We start from the raw sequence: 19316 nt of genomic DNA, 5'->3' as shown, positions 1-19316 counted from the left end.
TGGTATCCAGAGAGCGCCACCAGCGCTTGGGGTCCCTAAAACCCCAAGACGATATTAGATTGGTATACAGAGAGCGCTACTGATGCATCGGGGTCCTTGATACCCCGGATGCCATAATGTCGGTATACAGTACCGATGCATCGGGGTCCCTAACACCCCAAGATGATAGGTCGATGCCCATAGAACGTCACTGGTGCTTCGGGGTCCCTGACGCCCCAAATGCAATGTCGATATGCAATCACTCGTACAAGAATAAACCCTTCAAACCTTTTAAATATTAATATTATATTTAATATCGCACAGTTACAGAAATATATGTTGCTACTTTTTTTTTATTGGTCGCAAAAACAAAGTACAAAAAAAAAGTACGGAGCATTTAAACGGTTTTTCCCTTTATATTTTTTTTTTTTTTTTTAGTAATGCCTATATATCTTTCTTTCATTATTAGATGCCATTCAAGTAACGTAAATTCTATAGTACTTTAGTACTTACACGTAAGCAAACGTAATGCAACTTTGTTACAGAAAGCAATGTTTCAATTTTGAACGTATACAAAACTAAATAAACTATATATGTTACAATCTCGTAATCGAAACATCGACTTTTGAACAGATGTTTTGCATCATTTTCAATTATGCTAATCATAGAATAGAATAATTCATTTCATTGCACGAAGAGAATGCTGTGCAGAAAGAATCCATTTGAAGCATTAAATAATTTTCTTTATCATATATTTGTTTAGTACGTTAAGAGACACGGGCAAACGACTACGCGACTGAAAGCGTTAAAAAGAAAAAGATACTAGTCTAGCTAAACGAAGTTCAGGATGCCTGAAAATGTTGCTTCATAAATAATTAAAAATGAATAGATAAATAAATATCTCCAAGAAACTTTACACTATGAAAAGATGAAGTACTTATCTATCAGATATTCGTTTGCCCACCCGTGGATTCTATCAATATTAAGTTGTTTCAAAGTAATTTTATATCGTTATACGTTAAATTGCGCTCAAAAGACTTGCTTTCGAAGACGTTACAATTAGCTAATTCGTAAAATATTAATTCAAAGCGGTAGATGTAAGAACAGCGACTCCCCTTTCGTAAAAACTGTGAGGATCTTGACTAGGAGCAATATTTAAATCAACGGTAAATAGTAATTCGGTACGCGTGCTGTTTAGGTAAACGGGTAAAGACAATTTCCCTTTTCGTACTTCATCGCTGGTAGACCGTATCCACCTCAACATGGTAACTGGTAAATCGGTCATTATGGTCGAAGTCAGATACAGCTGATTATCCTTACACTGTGCTCCTTGTAATTTCAGACCAGTCACAGCAAACGAACAATCGTCCGTTGCAATGTTATCACCGTCTCCTATTGTTACATCCAGCTGAAGTTCCTCGAGCGACCAACTGTTAGCTTGCGCTATACATTGTCTCGTCGCTGTGACGTATGCCTCAGGATTTAACAATCCACCAAGCCAAACAGGGAAACTCTGAAAACGACAGATATTACGTTGTAAAACAAGCAATAATAAAAATAAACGAAAAGATTTTTCAGACGAACTTTAATTTCTTTAGCCCCTCCTTGAGATACTAATCGTGATACTTCTTGCAATTGCGATACTCTGTGGCTAAAATCTGTTATCCATTGAATAACGGTACATCCTCTTGGTACAGTATACCGTCTCCAACCACCCGGTAGAATACCTTTAACCAACTCTGATAACATGATTCTATGATAATTGGTTTGTTTCTTCTTACCCTGTAACAAGAAATAAACGGTTCATATTTTATAATAATATTTCTGTTACAAATAACAGAAAGGAAATTAACTGATAGAATACCTGACAAATTAAAACAACATCTTCCAAGTCATGAATTACATCCTGCAGTAATTTAGCACCGCTGTTAACTTCCCTTTCAAAGTATCTGTACAAAGGATCCTTGATGTTCTCCACGGTTCTCTTAAGTGTTGCTAGATTCTTTGGAAGTAACTGTAACCACGTCGAGGCTGAATTATGTAACGTTCTCATCCAAGATGGTCGACCATCAGCCTCTGCTTCTCTAGGTGTATCCAAAGATTCTTCGTTAGAGTACGCCAATTCGTCCTCGTCTTCTAGTTGCTGCATCTTGAGCAACTTCGACACCAGATCCGTTCCCCTGGTTGTTAATAAAACTTTCTCCGCGTTGTTTGGAAGACCAAGCCAGGAAGGTGTCTGTCTATCGGTCAGTGACTCGATCCACTTGAGGAAATGATCGCGTCTGGTACCGTCCGGCATGGTGATGTGTCTTTGATTTGCTTGCAAACCGTCGATATTAGCGACAAGTGCAAAGTCGGCTTCGAAAGATCGTGGAGTGAAGAGTTTACGAAGGAACGATGCTAACAGACGTTGATCGTAATCGTTGTCAATCTTACCACCGTATATACACTGAGAAAGTAGAGTGACTAAGGCGTCCCAAGGCACTTTCTCTGGGGGCAGATTAGTTCTACCCATAGCAGTAGTCTCTATCCATGTATCCAGAGTGTCGCAAGCTACTCTTAAATCGCTTTCATTGAATTCGTAATGTTTCGCCCATCCCAAAGGAGCATAACGAAGACGTTCTTGAACGATAGCGTGGAACCAGGCTAAAAGGAAGTAAAGTCTGGCTCTTTCGTTTGGTGCCTTCATCATACGCGATGCAGGCACGGTACTGAACGTTCGCAATAAATTCGCTCGGATTCCAGGAGGTGGTTCGAACACGAATATTCTACCAGCTCTAAGTAGATTTACCGGTACCTTTGGATTGATCTCCATAGTTAGAAACAGTCTGAAGCTGGCATGCGGTTGTAAACTGTGTAGTTTCTTCTCAAGTTGCACCAACCATTGCGGTGCTAAATGCACGTTTTTCAATAATACCCATCTGCCAGCTTTAACAGCCATGTTTATCGCTCTATCGGCTTGATTGAATCCTTCTGCGGACCCTATCGCAATGCTGGCTATTTGTTTGCCTGACTCGGCTGCCAGATCATCGACCCGACCGGAAGCATCGAAGCCTGGTACGGAGCAAAGTAAAGCGGGCACAGCGGCTTTCAATTCGTTCTCAACGACAGAAGCAAAGTCAAGTTCTGATTCTGCAGCAGCCATGAAGGTCTCTCCCAAGGCGGAAGTAACGACTAACGTAGCAGCAGCTATCACGCGATCAGGTCTGAATGCTTGAATGATCAGCAACTGATGCATGGCTGTTCCTGTTGGCGTCAACGGTTTCTCTTCGTCCCAAAGTTTTGGCACACAGGTCTCGGGAGTAGGTGATTGCAGCCACGAGTTGAATTCTGTATTCTCTTGAACCTTTTCGGCTAGCTTCTTGAAAGCTGGTAGTCTAAGGCTTAATCGCATCATGGCTTCTTGTTGTTCGGAGCTTAAATTAGGCGCGATAGGTCCACGAATGTTTAGCACGCCTTCCTTTCCTCGCAAGAAGAATGTAAATTCACTGTCGTAAGTGGATTCCGTGGCGATACCCTTCAGGTGTATCCTGCATAGTAATAATGCAAACGTTAATCTATCCGTGTGCAACATTCCACGAGCAACGCGTTCGTAACAAGCAGAGAACAAATCGCTGGTGATAACTGAAAGTCTCTGCGTGTGTTCAGTTATATTCGTTAGTCTTGGATTTTGAGACAAAACGGAGGTGAAAACGTCCAAGAACATTTTCAAAGAATACTGGTACAAGAAGTGTACTTGATTCAAACTATCCATTGTGAAGTATATATTCGAACAAGCTTGAGACAAAGGCATATATTGTTGAGAGACCGTTTCAATCTCTGCTATAACTTTATCAGTCTCTTCGACCTTCTTACTAATATCCGCTGCTTCCTGTTTCAAAGTTTCAAGCGTAGTTATCACAGAATCATCGTCGAGGATCTTTCCCTTGGCATCGTTTAATGCTTGCAGCAAAGATTTCTCGAGTTGTCTCAATCTCAAGTGGAATTCGCCTTGAAGCTTCAACAGATCAGATCTCTTCTCGTCAATGTCCGGCCGTTCGGCTTTTAAGACTTGATTTAAACATTGACTTTGGAGAGAACTCCTGGTAACAGTGAAATTGACGAAGGTAACGCGAGAGCAGATATCTGGCGGGAATTCTACCGTTGGATCTCTCGTGGACAAGAAGATTACAAAAGACGGTGAAAGATCGATATCCTGATCTCCAAGAGTAATTAACACGCGTCCACCTGTTCTCCTCAATTCTCTGTTTAAAACAGGATTCAATATTGGGTCATAATTTTCCACGTCTTGTACCAATAACGGATTACCAAACCGCAAAGCACTCTCCAGGTTCTTCCTAAACGAGTCGTCTAAGAAGCTCGTTTTCGTAATCTTTCGGTCTTTAAATTCGTTCATTATAAACTCTGTCGCTTGTCCGGATGGATCGATGATCAATGGATATCTGTTAAACCGTTTCAACATGATTGCATTCTCCGTGCAAAGATCATCTGTGGGTAAAGCATTGGCCTGCCATCTTAGACGTTCATCAGGATTTGAAAGATACTCTGTCCTCGCTATATCAGGTCTGAATTGAAGATTTGCGTGTTGCAAATGTTGACACCAAGTACTGAACAAGTTTTGTCGATACTGGAGAAAAGGAAAAAAATATTCACATCATTAATTGTGTTTCAGAAAAGTAAAAATACTGAGCTTTTTAAGGAATAGTTACATGTTGATCGAAGTATCCAGCATAGGCTAGGAATGCAGATGACAACAGAACATCTCCGATGATCGTAGACATTTGACTCTTAAACGTTTCACTAGTTGCTTCCCATCGTTCTCTCTCAATCACCAAAGATTTCAATAAAGCGATAGAACGATCCACTTTAGCCTGTACGCTTTCCAAGTCTGCTTTAATAGCTTGCGCTTGAGATATCAACTGAGCGTATTCTTCTTTGTACGAAGCTATACTTTGCTCTAATTGAGCGATCAAATTCTTTACTTCCTCGCCCTTTTGCATGTTTGTTTCAGCTTGTCGTTCTAACGAGTGGAGCTCGTCCCTAAGGGGCTCTACTCGCTTCAACATATCTGCGTATTCGATCTAAAAATTTAACAAATATTTAGTAACTTCTTATTAAAATTATGTATTTACATGTCGCCTTGAGTTTACTTACCTGTGCAGTAGCCCATTTAACGAGAGGACCGCAAGCCATACTAGCTCTGTTAACTTTCTCAAAATTATAGTCGGGATTGCTCAAGTACCGACTCTTCATTTTTTCTCTCACCTCATCGCTAAACGAATATTTAATAATACAATTAATACTGTAATCTTAACGATTAGATATGTTTAGTTATAGATAAACATTTTAGTGATCTGTATTATACACGTAATTTTGGTTAGTAACAAATTTGTCAATGTTCGTTCACATGCTCTTAGGTAATAGCTGTGCTTTGTGAATTATATTGGACATCAATTTAAATTTGAGATCAGCAAGCACAGAGATTAGTTGTACATACATACAACGGGGTATTAGTAATACACTTTTCTTTCTTCAATTAAAATGTTGATCTGTTGTATCAACGAACCGTGTTCGCTGATCCCTCGCTCGAAGTATCATATCGTTTATTAAAAGGGAAAAAACAAACAGTGAATGCATGCTTACGTAATATCCTCGGTACTGAAATTAGAGACAATAGTATTGATAAAATTGTCTCTCATGATGACAGCGCGGATAGATTTCCAATCACTGGCATTTTCACCGAGCAATAAGCAGATAGACTCCAACGCAACCTTCACGATCGCCGGCGGATTCGCCATGGACCGAACTTCGACTAAATGTTGTTTCTTTATCGATTTCACCGCTATACGAAAAACGAAACGACTTTGTATAGTACAGAGAAAAATAATAGGTGCAGGCATGTGCAAAATTAGATAAGTTATATGACACTGTTATAAGAGAAAAAAAGCTCAGCAACAGGCTGCGCATTATACATATTTCGTTCACCTGTATAAAGTTAGAAAGATCAGAAGACACGACGTGTTTTATTTACAGTTACACATACAGTATTTACGTATCACGTCACGTTCTTATATTTCTTTTCTCGACTAGTTTAATGGTGACTGATTATAAAACATTCTTTTTTAACAATAATCAATGCAGGTGACATATAAGAACGTTTTTGTTGTACGTAAGTGAGTATACTGTGTTCAGCCAAAAAGACATAACATATATGTCAAGCGGTTATAGTATCGTTTCTGCCTTTGGTAAATTCCCACGCGAATATTCAACATTCAGCAGACCCATAATCATTTCCTTACGTGATGTTCTCCGTGTTGAAGTTGACGATGGTCGGTATGAAACTATCCTTCATAATGGTAGTGCGAATCTGTTTCCAATCGGTAGCATTTTCCTCAAGTAACAAGCATATAGATTCTAAAGCCAGCTTTACAATGCTGGGAGGATTTGCCATCGATCGAATTTCGACAAGATACTGCCGCTTAATCCCCTTGACAGCTATACTCATTGCAAACCGTTTCAGGGCATGGTGCGATACACGTTTTACGCGGTTAAAATGAAACAAGCGAGCAACGATTGCAATTATTTATCACTTGCAATCGTTACAATGATTAAATGATCGAAACATAAATGATACCTACCGTTCTGTGCATCGATGACAGCTGGTTCAACTTGTGCCAGATCTGCCATAACATCGTCTCTCTTTTGATTAATAGCAACTGTTTGTATCGCTAGTTGTTGCTGAATCTCTTGACTTTGGACCTTCTTTTTCTCTGCTTCCTGCTGATCCTTAACCATTTGACGCAGTTTTGCATTTGCAGCTTCGTTCTTTGCGTGTAATTCCTACGAATAAAATTCACATTTTTGAGAAACTTGTTCTTATGGGGAAAGAATATATCTCAAATAGCTATCTTACCTGAGATTTTATAGCCAAACTCTTCTGCATTTCTTCGACTTGCTCTACAGTTTCAGCGATTTTACTTAAACCAACGTTTAGATGCAACTGTTGCTCTTCCAAATCGCTTCTCTTCTCTTGATAAAGTTTCACGAAATGATTGATAAAGTCTAGATAATGACGCGGAGTGATAGCCATGGTTCTACTGCCTCGTTTCGCAAGCCTAGCATTGGCTTTGTGCAAAGTTTGGTGCACGTATACACATGCATTAATCACAGCATCTCTATGCGAGGGTTGCGCTGGAATTAAAGAGCAAACAGAGGGGAAGAAATCCGGACATTTCCACGAAGGTCTTTCCAAATCTACCCGACTGGTAAACTCCTTGCCAACTTGGAAAAGTGCGTTGTCTGACCAATCGCCAAACCAATTCAACACGCATCTATTGAATAATGCAGGTGACGTTGCAGCTCGGTCTTTAAGTCCATCCGTACTAGGATTCATGGTGAATACTACGTGCAAATTCTTCATCACTTGACCAGTGAACCATTTATATAATTCTTCATTAGAATCCAACATGAGACCTTCGCGCTGTGCTCCTTCCTTGCATTGTGTCATCAGCGTTGTATATTCATCACCTTCGAATAAACCAGGCACTTCACCATTGGCAAGTAAAGTATTCATACGTTCGAGGAAACCGGAATCTAATACGTTAGATTCATCAAGTATGAATGCAATTTTTTCATCTTTACAACCAGATCGCCTTAATACTTGACGCAAATCCTCGTCAAAATCTTCCCCAGTGTATTTGTTGTGAACCTTTTTAGATAAAATAAATTTTCATTAAATTTAATTATAAATCCACTGGTTTACAGATAAATGGATAAAAGTAATAAATGTGTACCTTTATTTGGAATATGGATAAACCGTTCATCCATGCAACGAATCGGGACAGAGTTGTCTTGCCAGCTCCAGAAACACCGATAAGCAACAAGTGTCCCTGAGGCTGTCGGAAAATTCTGTCAATCCGCAGAACATGTTCAAGTACTTCGTCAAACAGCACCAAAGGCACGTCCAGTTCTTCTTCATAAAATACTTTCAATCTTGCTCTAACGTAGTCTCTCAATTCTTGTCTATTAACTGGTACATAATCTTTAGATAACCAATTGCTATATAAGATAGGTCTAGCTAGTGCTTTCTCGTTGTCAACGCTCATAAAGTGTTTCATAGCAACGGTGTCTATATTCTTATTGGTCCAAGTTCTCTCAGAATCTTCCACGAGTCTGTCCTGGAAGAGGCGAAGAGCTTCGTGTGCCCACAAACGCACTAGACCTTCGACCGACAAATTATCGAGAGGTCTTATAGCTTCACAGATTCCGCGCACCCATCGAGTCATTTCACGTGGAGAATAAACATAGTGCGGTTGCATATCTTGAGTAAATCTTTCTTGCGAAGCCAAGTAAAATTCTACCATTGCATTTGTTAATGGTTCCGCGTAGCCTCGCAAGGAAGGTGTTAACCTGTAATAATTTTCAATTGAAATGGTTTAGCGGTGAATTAAAAAGGTTTTCAATATTTTTAATGTTGTTCATACCTAAGCATAGCTCGCGTGAAAGTTCCATAGATTTGTTTCAAAGATGTTTCTCCAGGATAATCGACATAGATCACTGGAACGTGCCGCAGGAACCTATGGCTAAGAGGTTTCCTACCAGGATCTGTTGGAGGATTGCAAGCACCAACGAACTGGATTCTTTCCAAAGTAACCCATGCTTGATCGCTCGTTCTGTAGAACCCTCTGTGCTCTACCAATTGTCTCAGGAATGAAATTACACGCTGCGTTCCGTAATTGTCCATGTCAGGTAAATTGATTTCGTCACAGAATAGGACCAGCCATTTGCCCAATTGCACCGGAGAAAGTACAACACCGTTTGGTGTCTTACGATATTCACAATAATGATCGAAAGTTTTGAGCAGCAGCTCTGGTGTAGTAGCCGATGAAAAATTAAGACCAACAACCTCCATGTCGGGTAAAGCTCGTAAGGCGGAGAAGAGTGTCATGGTTTTACCGGATCCCGGTGGTCCGCAGAGTACTATAAAAAAGATACACTACATTGTTGCAAAGTCCATAATACAATTTTCATTATTATTTTTATAATAATATAATAACGTTACCTATTGGTTTGTGCTCTGCCAGCCACGTGTAAAGTAGACTCTCGTGTCTTACAGTGTCCAATGTAGGTACAACTATGTCAGGACTGGCGACCTTGTGCGTTTCTACCTCTATCTGTGGAACTTTATTACTCCAAGGTAACCATTCACCATGAATGCTGACTTCGAAATCAATAATAGGAATATTGCTTTGAGTTGGTAGAGGTACAGTTGTGATGGACCTAACGAAATCTCCTAAATCGGATCGAACTTTTAATTTCGCATCTCCTGCGAAACTCCACAGTAACGCGTACACTAAACACTTTGGCATATAACGTTCCAGTTGCTCGCTTGGCAAAGGAAAATCGGTGTGCGAATGATTATATTGTAAAACATTGCGTACAGCTTGATTCAGCATGGAGAATAAAGAGCTTAATGCTCGTAAACGCGTGAAGTCCATTATATGTTCTTGTTTCATGGCATACTCTAAGCATCTTACTACCAGACCATCTGGAGCGAAATAGCTTTGTAAAATGCTAACAACTTCTCGTTGCACCGACAATGCAGGGGACAAAGTATCATCTTTTTCTGCTGCCTTTTTGCTAAGATTGTCTTCCTCTCCATCTTCCAGTGGGATGTTCTCCAAACGTAGCATGTAGTTTTCAAATATCATTTCTGTTGAAAGCACATCTTCGGAGAACCAAACCATACCGCAACGAGAAACTGTAGCTAACGTAGCATATTTTAGATCCTGTACTTCGAACATAACTCTAACATTTGGTGGTAAACTTAAACGTTCGCCGTTCGGCAACGTGAGCAATTTGTTATCGTCCAGTACTGAATTCAGGTTTTCAACCCATTCTGGATCAACGTCGCCATCGAATATAATCCATTGTCGTTTGTTAATTTCCCCTCTTACGTTGTCTATGATCTTTCTAAGAATATGCGTGAAAAGACCATCCGTCCATTCACGTGTATTTGGATCCAACACGCCGTACAATGTTTCCTTGCTGATAGCTTTAGGATCGATCACGTGTGCGACACCCTCAACTCCTTCGTATCTTTCCAATGCTTTCAAAAGCACTTTCCACGCCGTTGTTTTTCCGGAACCGCTTGGCCCGACCATCATCAATCCATGATTTAGATTACAAATTTGATAAAGTTGAAGTACCTATGTTAGAAATATTAAAATTACAACCAATATCGAAAGAAAATCGTGCGACAATCATGCGAATTTACGAGACGGAGAACCATCTATGAAATGAAAAGGTACAGGTCATGCAATGCTGATCAGTTTGGTTTGTCTCACCTTTTCTACCCAGGTCTCACAGACAATTCCCTGAGAGTGCATATGATAAACAATGAATAATATATTATCTATATTACATAAAATATTTTCAAAAGAAACAGATTTTCCATCTCTTCATTTAATCTACCCTTCTCTATGATACTATCTCTAACAATGGAATGACGAGCTAATGCAAATGACGAATATGTATGTACAATGCGCGATGTTATGGTATACATTTACCTTTTCTTGCCATACTCCTCCTGGTTCGTCACCTTCGCCGCACACAAGATATTCTTCCATGCATACCTTCCTGATCTGCTCTTTCAGTCCTGTAAACAATTTTTAGAAAAAAAATGAGATTGGTGAAATGTAAAGGTGTAAAAACATAATATAAAGGATTACCTTTCATTTCAGCAAGATAGTAGTCTACATTCGGGAATACATCGTTCAGTAAGCTGAACAACAATGGAATATCTTCAGCGACTAATTTCGGTACCATAGTTTCGCAAACGGATTGAATAAGAATTTCTTGTTCTGGTAAATTCTCGGCGATTGAAGCTTCGTCGATGTTAGTCTCGCCACGACTGTGCATACCTTCCTTAATTTTTTGGATACGATCGCGTTTTACATTACCAGCAGATATAAGTACAGATTTAAGTGCTCGAAGACCAAAATCATAATGGGACTGATTAGAAAGTTGTTCGTCGCATAATCTGTAAAAATATTGTGCGTTTAATGGAAATGTATATGAAACAAATAAATTTAAGAAACTTACTTGAAGAATGGTACAATCTTGCAAGCTAGTTTTTCAGCAGATCTAAATCCTTGGCTAAAGAGCATGACCTCGGCAATTAGCTGTCTATCCGGAGTAGTCATAGCTAAAGATCTAAATAGTTTCTTCAAATTATCAGGAAGGTTCGATCGTCCAGCATAACCTGGGTTCATGGTAATAAAGATCGCCATGTCTGTTGATACTTTGACTTGTTTTCCAACCAACTCTACGCAGAGCATTCCTTCCTTCTTCCCTTCCATTTGACTCTTCAACGCTTCTTGAATGGTTTGCACTTGTTGTGAAACAGCAGAAAGCATACGCTCTTCCAGACGATTAAATTCGTCAAAGCAACCCCATGCACCGACTTGACAAAGGCCAACAAAGATACGACCCATGGCCTAAAAAATACATTAATGATTAATATATTTTATTGATATCTTATCGTATGATTATAACTGTAATTATCGTTTACCTGGAAGTCGAATGTTTCATCGCAATTAAACACCAACACAAATCTTCCCAGTTGATGACCCAGAGCTTTAACCGATTCAGTTTTTCCTGTACCAGCTGGCCCGAAGGGAGAACCACCGAGACGAGCTTCCAAAGCCTGAGTCATAGTTAAATAGCACCTATCTGTCAATGGTGTTTGAACCAATCTATCTTGGACACCCAAGTACTCAAATCCATAAAAGAATTTCGCGTTTGCCATGTGTATTGTAAGTTGCTGCAAAACTTCGGTTTGCCTTGGGTCGAAGTAAAATCTCATCTCGCATAGCCATTCAAATGCTTTTGGATTGGAAACTTTATTCGCAATTAATCTCCTTGTTACCGTGCGTTTATGTACAAATTCGTTGATTAAATGTTCTAGCTTCTTCCTCCTTAAAGCAGGCTGTTCTTGAAGAACAGAGTCTGCTAAAACATTTAATGTACCCTCAACTTGAAGTAACACTCTTTCCAAGGGGTTTTTACTTGGATCGTTCTGTGCTTCGTGCAGAGCTGCTTCAACGTCTTCTGACCATAAAATCTGAGCAGCCAGAACTATAATTTGAGCTTGATAGTTATCACACCATGTCATAAATGCTTGAGGATTAATATTTCCATCTTTGAATTGTTTGATGTCTTGTACTGCTCTTGCGAGACTCGATGCTAATGTAACTCTCATTTCTTTTTCCACAAGAGTCAACCATTCGTTGATCTTCGGATGATCAACGGTAGATACTGGGTTTTGGAAAAGCACTTCTTCCCCTTCGCGAGAAGCTATACCGGTGATAACGGTGTTATCTTCGTTTAAAAGAATAGCTGCTACACCAGCGAACATCTTTTTAAAGTGTTTTTGTAATCTTGCAATGTTTTTACTGTTACCGATTATTTCTAACAGATCTTCATCTCCTACGAAATAAAATCGTGGGAACGATGTGCGTTCCCTCTCGAGATACTCTCCCAAAGCTTTCTGTATCTTTCCAAGTAAATCAGCTAAACGTTCGAGTGCCCTCTGTACGCCAGGAATATTTAAAACGTCCATCACCATCGGAGATTTCGATACCTTTTTCATTAAACCCAGAAACTCTGAACTGATACTTTGGAAGCGAGATGTTTCAACGGGTAGCAATGTTTTAATGTCAGCGCTTCCTGAAAAAATGCCTTCCAGGTAAACCCAACGCCTCTGAACATCAATCCATACATCGAATAACGCGTTGATCCTGTTTAATTTTTCTTCCCAAGTTAATGCTTCTTCTTCAAATACTTTGTAATAAGGTGATAGTTTCATAGCAGCGACTGAATTGATGTGTTCTTTAACTTTGTTAAACAGATCATCCCAACCGCGGATCAATCTACACTTGTTTTGATAATTTATTAAATCCAATTCGTACGTTTGCCAAGATTCTCGGACTTGTTTTAAGAATTCTTCGAGTGCCATTTCACCTTGAGCAACAAGGATGATGTCTTTTACTATTCCTTCGTTTTTCTGAAGATTAACGTCCCAAACTTGACCAAGAGTAAGTTCGCTTAGTACCCAGTTTACTCGAAGTTGCTTTGTCAATTGTTTCCAATGCCTCTCTTTCAAAGCATCAGATTTTAATTCCACAATTAACATGTTAACTTTTGTGTAACTTTGTAGCATCTTCTTAACATATTCATAAGAGGAATATTGTCTCAATCTGGCTGGTAGTTCTTTTAATTGCGCCATCATTGTGTCTAGTTGTTGACGTAATTTTCTCGGCTGAACGGACAACCAAGGTTTCTCTCGCGTTTCATCGATCTGCGCCCATATTTTTGATAATTCTGACCAAACTCCTCTCAAATCCTGAAGTTCTTCGAATACCACTTGCATTCTATCTTCGCTAGTGGACACTCCACCTGGTTCTTGCAATTCTAAAGCTTCTTTAGCTTTCGCTACATTGTCCCTTTCTTCTTTCAATCTGGCGAACTTGCTTTCAAACAGATGCAGCTGTTGCAACGCATCGTCTGGTCGTAGATGACCCTCGACTGGCTTCCCTCTTTCCCAGTCGCTTAAGAAATCGGTAGTTCTTATTTCAACCGCTTTATCTTCGGCAACAATTTTCATTTGCAACGAAGCAACTTGTGTTTGTATACTCGTGTCTTTCCTCTTAATTATTTCATTAAATGCACCCCATTCTCCTTCTATGTTATCCACATGAAGCCAGGATGATGGAAATTGGAATCTTTGACGCTCCAGTATTCTCTGACCCTCGCGATATATGTCAACTTGTTTCTCCCAAACTTTCATTTTACGTTTCAAAGATTGGACGTAAGTTATAAATCCAACGGCATCCGAAGTACTAGCAGCTTCGATAGATTGTTGTTCCAGATCGCTCCTGGATTTTGATACTTGTACATGGAAACTTGCCATTTCGTTGCCAAGAAGGGTACCGAATTTACCCAAAGTTTCTTTGTGCCATGAATCGTATTTTAAAGACACTTTACTTTGTACTTTCGCAAAATCTATAATAACAGGACCGAACTCGCGCCTGGTATCCGATGTGTCGAATGTTGTTCTACTTTTCTTGATATCATTTAAACATTTCATCCACAAATTTATATTCTCTCCTAATTTACCGTATAAATTATCCGGTTGCAAATCCCAGAGAGCTTGATAACGTAGCCATTGATCTACATAATCAGCAACATCTTTCATTTTCGATTCAACGGCTTCGTACGCTGCCTCCAAAGGCTGTTTTCCAGTAGGTAACTTTGTAAGTAAATTCCTGTAAGTACCCGACTCGAGTTTATCTAAACCAACTTGATATCTTGAACTTTGAAGTCGAACTTGAGAAGTGACAATGGCTTGCCATGCAAATAATTGCTGCATTATTTGGAATCTTGCGTCCTCGATACTCGGATATAAATACATTGTTTGATTTGTTATACGAACTTCGTGAATTTGGTGCTGAATAATCGGATCGCCACCAGGTTTATGAGTGGGATGAGATGGCGCATCTGTATCCATACTCACGTCCACTTCTTTCTTTTGACCAGTAAGCGCGTCAGTCCAAGCTTTTATCCCAGCTTCTAATCTAGCTGCTAAATTCTTTTCCACTTCTTCGTCGAGTCTAGACACCCATATCGTTAGATTTGAATAATTTTTCAAGGACAATTCGTCTACAGCTTTCTGAATTTTCGAAAGTATATCAGCAAACGTGTTTGCCGAATACGGGCATGTTTCAAGAGACCGAACGTCGACGTCCAATTGTTCTTCGACCACAACGAGATCTTCAACCTTTTCTTGGAAGGAAACAACAGCATCGGAAAGACGTTGCACGTACTGATCCAATTTATAACTCTCCCAAATCAAAGCGATTCCCTACGTTTAAAAAATCAAGGTATTAAGATGAAACTTACGACTGAAGAAACTTGAGATACGATTGAAACTTACTTCAGAAATAAGCGATAATACGTCATTTCGCATTCCGGCTACCAACGGTATAATACTAGCCTTATCTTCGATCTAGGAAGAAAATAAATGATGAAGTATCGTTCAACACAATTCTATCTTTCACAATATCAATACAATTTTACGACATAAATTACGACTTATCATTCAATAATATACAGTCAAAAGAAAATGCAAACAAAAGTTTTACATGTTCATAGCTGATGCTAAGAAATCATATGATAATTTTTATTTGCGTCCGAAGTATTACAGAAAAGGAGAAATATAAAATATTATCATATCAAGTACAAGCAACTTTTGAATGCGCGGACGAATTCTCGCGCATCCTTACGATTCTCCTACTGATACTGTTATCGATTTTATACTAATTTCTTTCAACCGTTCAATTTACTAAAATAAAATCGTATCATCTTGCAGTACACATTTTTCTACAAGAGCTAAGCAGGCATACAATAATAATTTGCAAATATAGGCAAGATGCATAACTCCTGAAAGCATCATACATGACTACCTTCAGTGCGGGGCAGTGAGGACTCCGATTGGTAAGCTAAAAATATTGGAGATCCAAGGAATTAGAAATATCAGCATTACTAATATGTACCTTTAACCTGGCTCTATTCCCTATCGTATCTATTCCCTCATTCGTACTTAAAAATTTAAAACTGCTTATGTTATAAGAAAGTAGTCGTAAAACGTAATGAAAAAAAAAATTCTTTAAAATCATTGCACCAATTTTTGAAATCATAAATTGTAATCATAAATTGTTAAATATCACGAAATAATACCTTTTCCAGTGTTCTTTCGTAAGTTCTGATGCTCTCGATCAAACTGATCGCAAAGGGATACAATTGATTGGCCTGGTGCGCTTTGTTCACGATTGGAAGTGGTACACGAAAGCCAAGATTTCTCAGATTTCTTACTTCCTTCGACAATGTAATGATCTCGGGAAGGAAATTCACTTTCAATTTCAATACATTGCCACGGCCTGTTCGTGATCGTACGTTATCTATCGTAAAAATCCTCCCGGTAACGCCGAGATTTCTTTGTTGTACTTTACGTGCCCAGTCATCGAAAATTTCCTGAGTCGACAATTTCATGCGGAAACTATCACCATCTGCTTTCAATTTCTGTCCTTCGATGTGACTTTCCCATCCTTTTCCTACAAAACAAGAATAAATGAAAAATTCATCGATATTTGTTACAAAATTTATGAAATTTTCATATTTACCTAAGACATCTTCAACGCGTTTTAAGTACATTGTGAGTTGATAATCTATCTGTTTAACCCAAATAATAGAACCGGCAACAGGTGGCAAATCTCTGACTGTACTCATCCTGCAGCATTTACTTTGCGCATATTGAACCTGGATCAATAATTATTCTTTTTATAGATACTCGCAAAATCATTAGATGAAATTAAAAATGCTGATCATACCTTAAACTTTTCGTGTAAAGCTTCGATATCATCTTTTACTCTTTGAATCAACTGTGTTTGATATTCTCTAATAGCGCCTCGAATATGAGGTCTTACGAAAAGGGCATTAAAGCGAGAAAAAATTCTAAACATTTCATTTGCATTCTTTGCAGTACCCAACTGATCTCGGAGATGTGCCGTGATTCTTGCTTCGACTCTTTCGATACGTTCTTCGTACCTATGAACAGCAGCTTTCCAAGATTCGAGACCTTCTTTAGTGATATCAAGACAATCAATTTCTTTTACGTTCTCATAGGCTAAATTTACTTCGCTGATAGCGTTTGCATCCGCTGTATCTAAAGCAAATTCAACCTTTACATTGTCGTTATCTGGATTCTCCATCGCGGCATTATTATTATTTTGCCGAACGGTGGGTCTAAGTACACGAACAATAACTGTTCTGAGCTGTTCGTGCTGTCGACGGAAATGTCGCATATGCTCCATTTTAGTTTGTAATTTCTTATGCGCCGGTGAAACCCTCCATACCATCTTCATATGTTCTTCACGCTTCTTCTTAACGATATCCCTTAACAATCCAGTTAATTTTTCATATTCATCATCCCAGGTATTAAATACTTCAAAACACTGTCTCATGACTTTCTCAAATTCATCAAATGGAATGTGCATCAATCTTCTTGTGCCCAGGACTTTAAGAAGCTGCTGTCCTAAATCTCTGGAAATAGCTTCTATCAATCTCAATACCCTTTGAATAGGATATTTTGTGCTTCTTATCTTTCTCAGGTGCATAAAGATTTGTTGAACGCTAGTACGTATTCTCTCGAGTTCGGTAGCTGACAATAGATCATTGATCGGAAAATCTTTCATTAATGGGTTGTAATCATTGACAGTAGCTAAGGCTTGCTGTAGGCCAGTATCTGTGTCAAAGCTAACCGTTGCATGGAATCTTTTACCATGTTTAAGTATATCCAGAGTCAAAGATATTTCGATACTCTCCCGTTTTTCTTGTATTCGATGTAGGGCTCTTTCTAAATTTAACCAGAAAGAAATTTCTTGCAGAGCAGTACCTGATTCTGGATCGCGATTTAATTTGGTAACCTTCTGAATTTCCTTTATCCATCTGTTCACACCATTTTGTAGCTGATTCAAGAACGTTGAATCTTCGACTTTATCGCCAAAGTCAGCAACTTTGGGCTTGCGATTTTCGTCTGCGCATTGTTTAATTATTTGCGCGACAATAGGATGAATTTGTAATGAAATTTCAGGGATGTCTATGTTCTGTTGCAAATGCAATAAACCCATTTCCAATTCTGCTATTTTCTTTTCAACAGATGGTGCCATTTTATCACCGTCTCTATCCGCGCGACCTGTTTCTTTCACATAGCTTTTAAAGTATGGAGCCATGGTTTTACTTATCGCATGCAACGTTTCATACGGTGGTCCATCAGAAAAAGTGACTATACGCAATTGCGAATGGATAGTTTTATCAGCTTCAACTACTGCTGCACGCTTTGTTAGAACTAAGGAGGCCATTTTTGGACTACTGAAATGAATTTCATTTGAGATATAGAAAGAAACATTTTCTTTTTCTTCGTCTGCTTCATTGTTATCTTCTTCTGGAAAATAATAAATCAAAATGTAACAAATGATTTAAGGTTTATTCTTTTTGTATATTCAATATAAATAATTCAATTTAATAATTATGAAAATAAAAGCGTAACCAATACGATATAACGCATACCGGCATGTATTTGAAATAAACAGATGTATAAGTAAAAGAGTATAAACGAAAAACAACGTAATAATGCTGTTACATGTATCGATTATATTCAGAAGTGAGTCATATTTGGAACAAATTGAAATGCAACGACAAACGTCGCATTAATTTTCAGGATACGTTTCCTGTTGCGGCTTAATGTACCGTTGTATCGAAAGGCTGCAATGGAGGATATCAGAGGAGGGCAGAGTGCAAAATTCGCACTACTAAACGAATTGATTTATAGATAATCAATTTACATACCTTTAGTAGAACTCCTTTGTATAGTAAGTGCCCACACTTGTGGGTCACTTAAGAATTTTTTTATACATTCTTGATTGGTTGTATTTTCGAGTGCGGAATTGAAGGGGGATGGTACCACATCTTCATCGGGTAGAAGGACCGTTACGATCTTTTTTAAATAATTAGAAAACGCCCAATAGTCTACGACTGTAACAATCTGAGACTCCGGTGACGCATCCCCGGAGCCGTCCAAGGAGTCACCCATCCCACGTTATTCTGTATCACAAAATCTTTAAGATTTTGAGCGGGTGATCGGCCGATCCCCGCTCTTGGATGAGCTGTCAGACGAATGATGACGAGATACAGCAGGCATAGACTACAGCGCACAAGTATTACAAACTGTAACGATTCGCTAGCAATGACGCCATTTTCTTGCTACCTATTTTATCCATTACTTTGGCTAGTTTTCATGTAGCTTCAATTCAATATGATTACACATTTTTACGTATACCGCAGTTCACTAGAGTCCATAACTGAGATGCGCAGATTGGAAGATGGTGGGGGAACGTAGCGAACTCTCCGCCAATCGCTTCACTTCGTTTGGGAGTATCGCCAATCAGGGCGAAGATGCGCACGAAAGAACGAAAACTGGTCTTTTCGCAGTTATGGATTTTGGTGAACTGCGGTATAACTTTATACGTCTATTGCACTGGCGTCTGGCTATGAACTTTATGTTTTTCAGCTGGAATATTTTCATCTCTGTATAATTATGAGAGTAAACTTGTTATAATGAAGTTTTTGTAATTATTTAATAGAAACGATACTTTAAGTATGCGATTTGAAGTGGCTATATACGTTAGTAGATATTAAGTTTTAGTACATATGCGCAAGCG

General features: G+C 38.9%; 1 protein-coding gene across 7 annotated transcripts; it reads right to left on the bottom strand.

The window, feature by feature from the left end:
- Positions 1 to 314: 314 nt before the first annotated feature.
- LOC114879099 (dynein heavy chain, cytoplasmic) lies at positions 315 to 19151 on the bottom strand. 7 transcript variants are annotated; one of them, XM_029193661.2, is made up of 22 exons: positions 18445 to 19151; positions 16428 to 18040; positions 16221 to 16356; positions 15778 to 16151; positions 15504 to 15539; positions 14975 to 15046; positions 11552 to 14902; positions 11083 to 11477; positions 10710 to 11020; positions 10548 to 10636; positions 10326 to 10355; positions 9041 to 10187; positions 8463 to 8958; positions 7773 to 8388; positions 6893 to 7687; positions 6618 to 6819; positions 6279 to 6474; positions 5134 to 5251; positions 4689 to 5060; positions 1844 to 4606; positions 1564 to 1761; positions 315 to 1492 (listed from the first exon to the last, which is right to left on the bottom strand). In XM_029193661.2, the coding sequence occupies exons 1-22, from the start codon at positions 18686 to 18688 to the stop codon at positions 1058 to 1060; spliced, it is 13989 nt and encodes a 4662-aa protein (XP_029049494.1). In that variant the 5' UTR covers positions 18689 to 19151; the 3' UTR covers positions 315 to 1057. The 7 variants fall into 7 exon arrangements, with proteins under 7 accessions (XP_029049494.1, XP_046144449.1, XP_029049492.1 ...); XM_046288493.1 differs by lacking the exon at positions 6279 to 6474 and adding an exon at positions 5623 to 5821 and having other exon boundaries at positions 16428 to 18037; XM_029193659.2 differs by lacking the exon at positions 6279 to 6474 and adding an exon at positions 5623 to 5821 and having other exon boundaries at positions 18445 to 19126.
- Positions 19152 to 19316: the final 165 nt, after the last annotated feature.

Source organism: Osmia bicornis, chromosome 13 (genome assembly GCF_907164935.1).
Source record: "Osmia bicornis bicornis chromosome 13, iOsmBic2.1, whole genome shotgun sequence".
In the NCBI taxonomy this organism is placed as follows: domain Eukaryota; kingdom Metazoa; phylum Arthropoda; class Insecta; order Hymenoptera; family Megachilidae; genus Osmia; species Osmia bicornis.
Note: the sequence above shows the minus strand (reverse complement) of the source record. Positions and strands in the feature narration are given on the sequence as shown.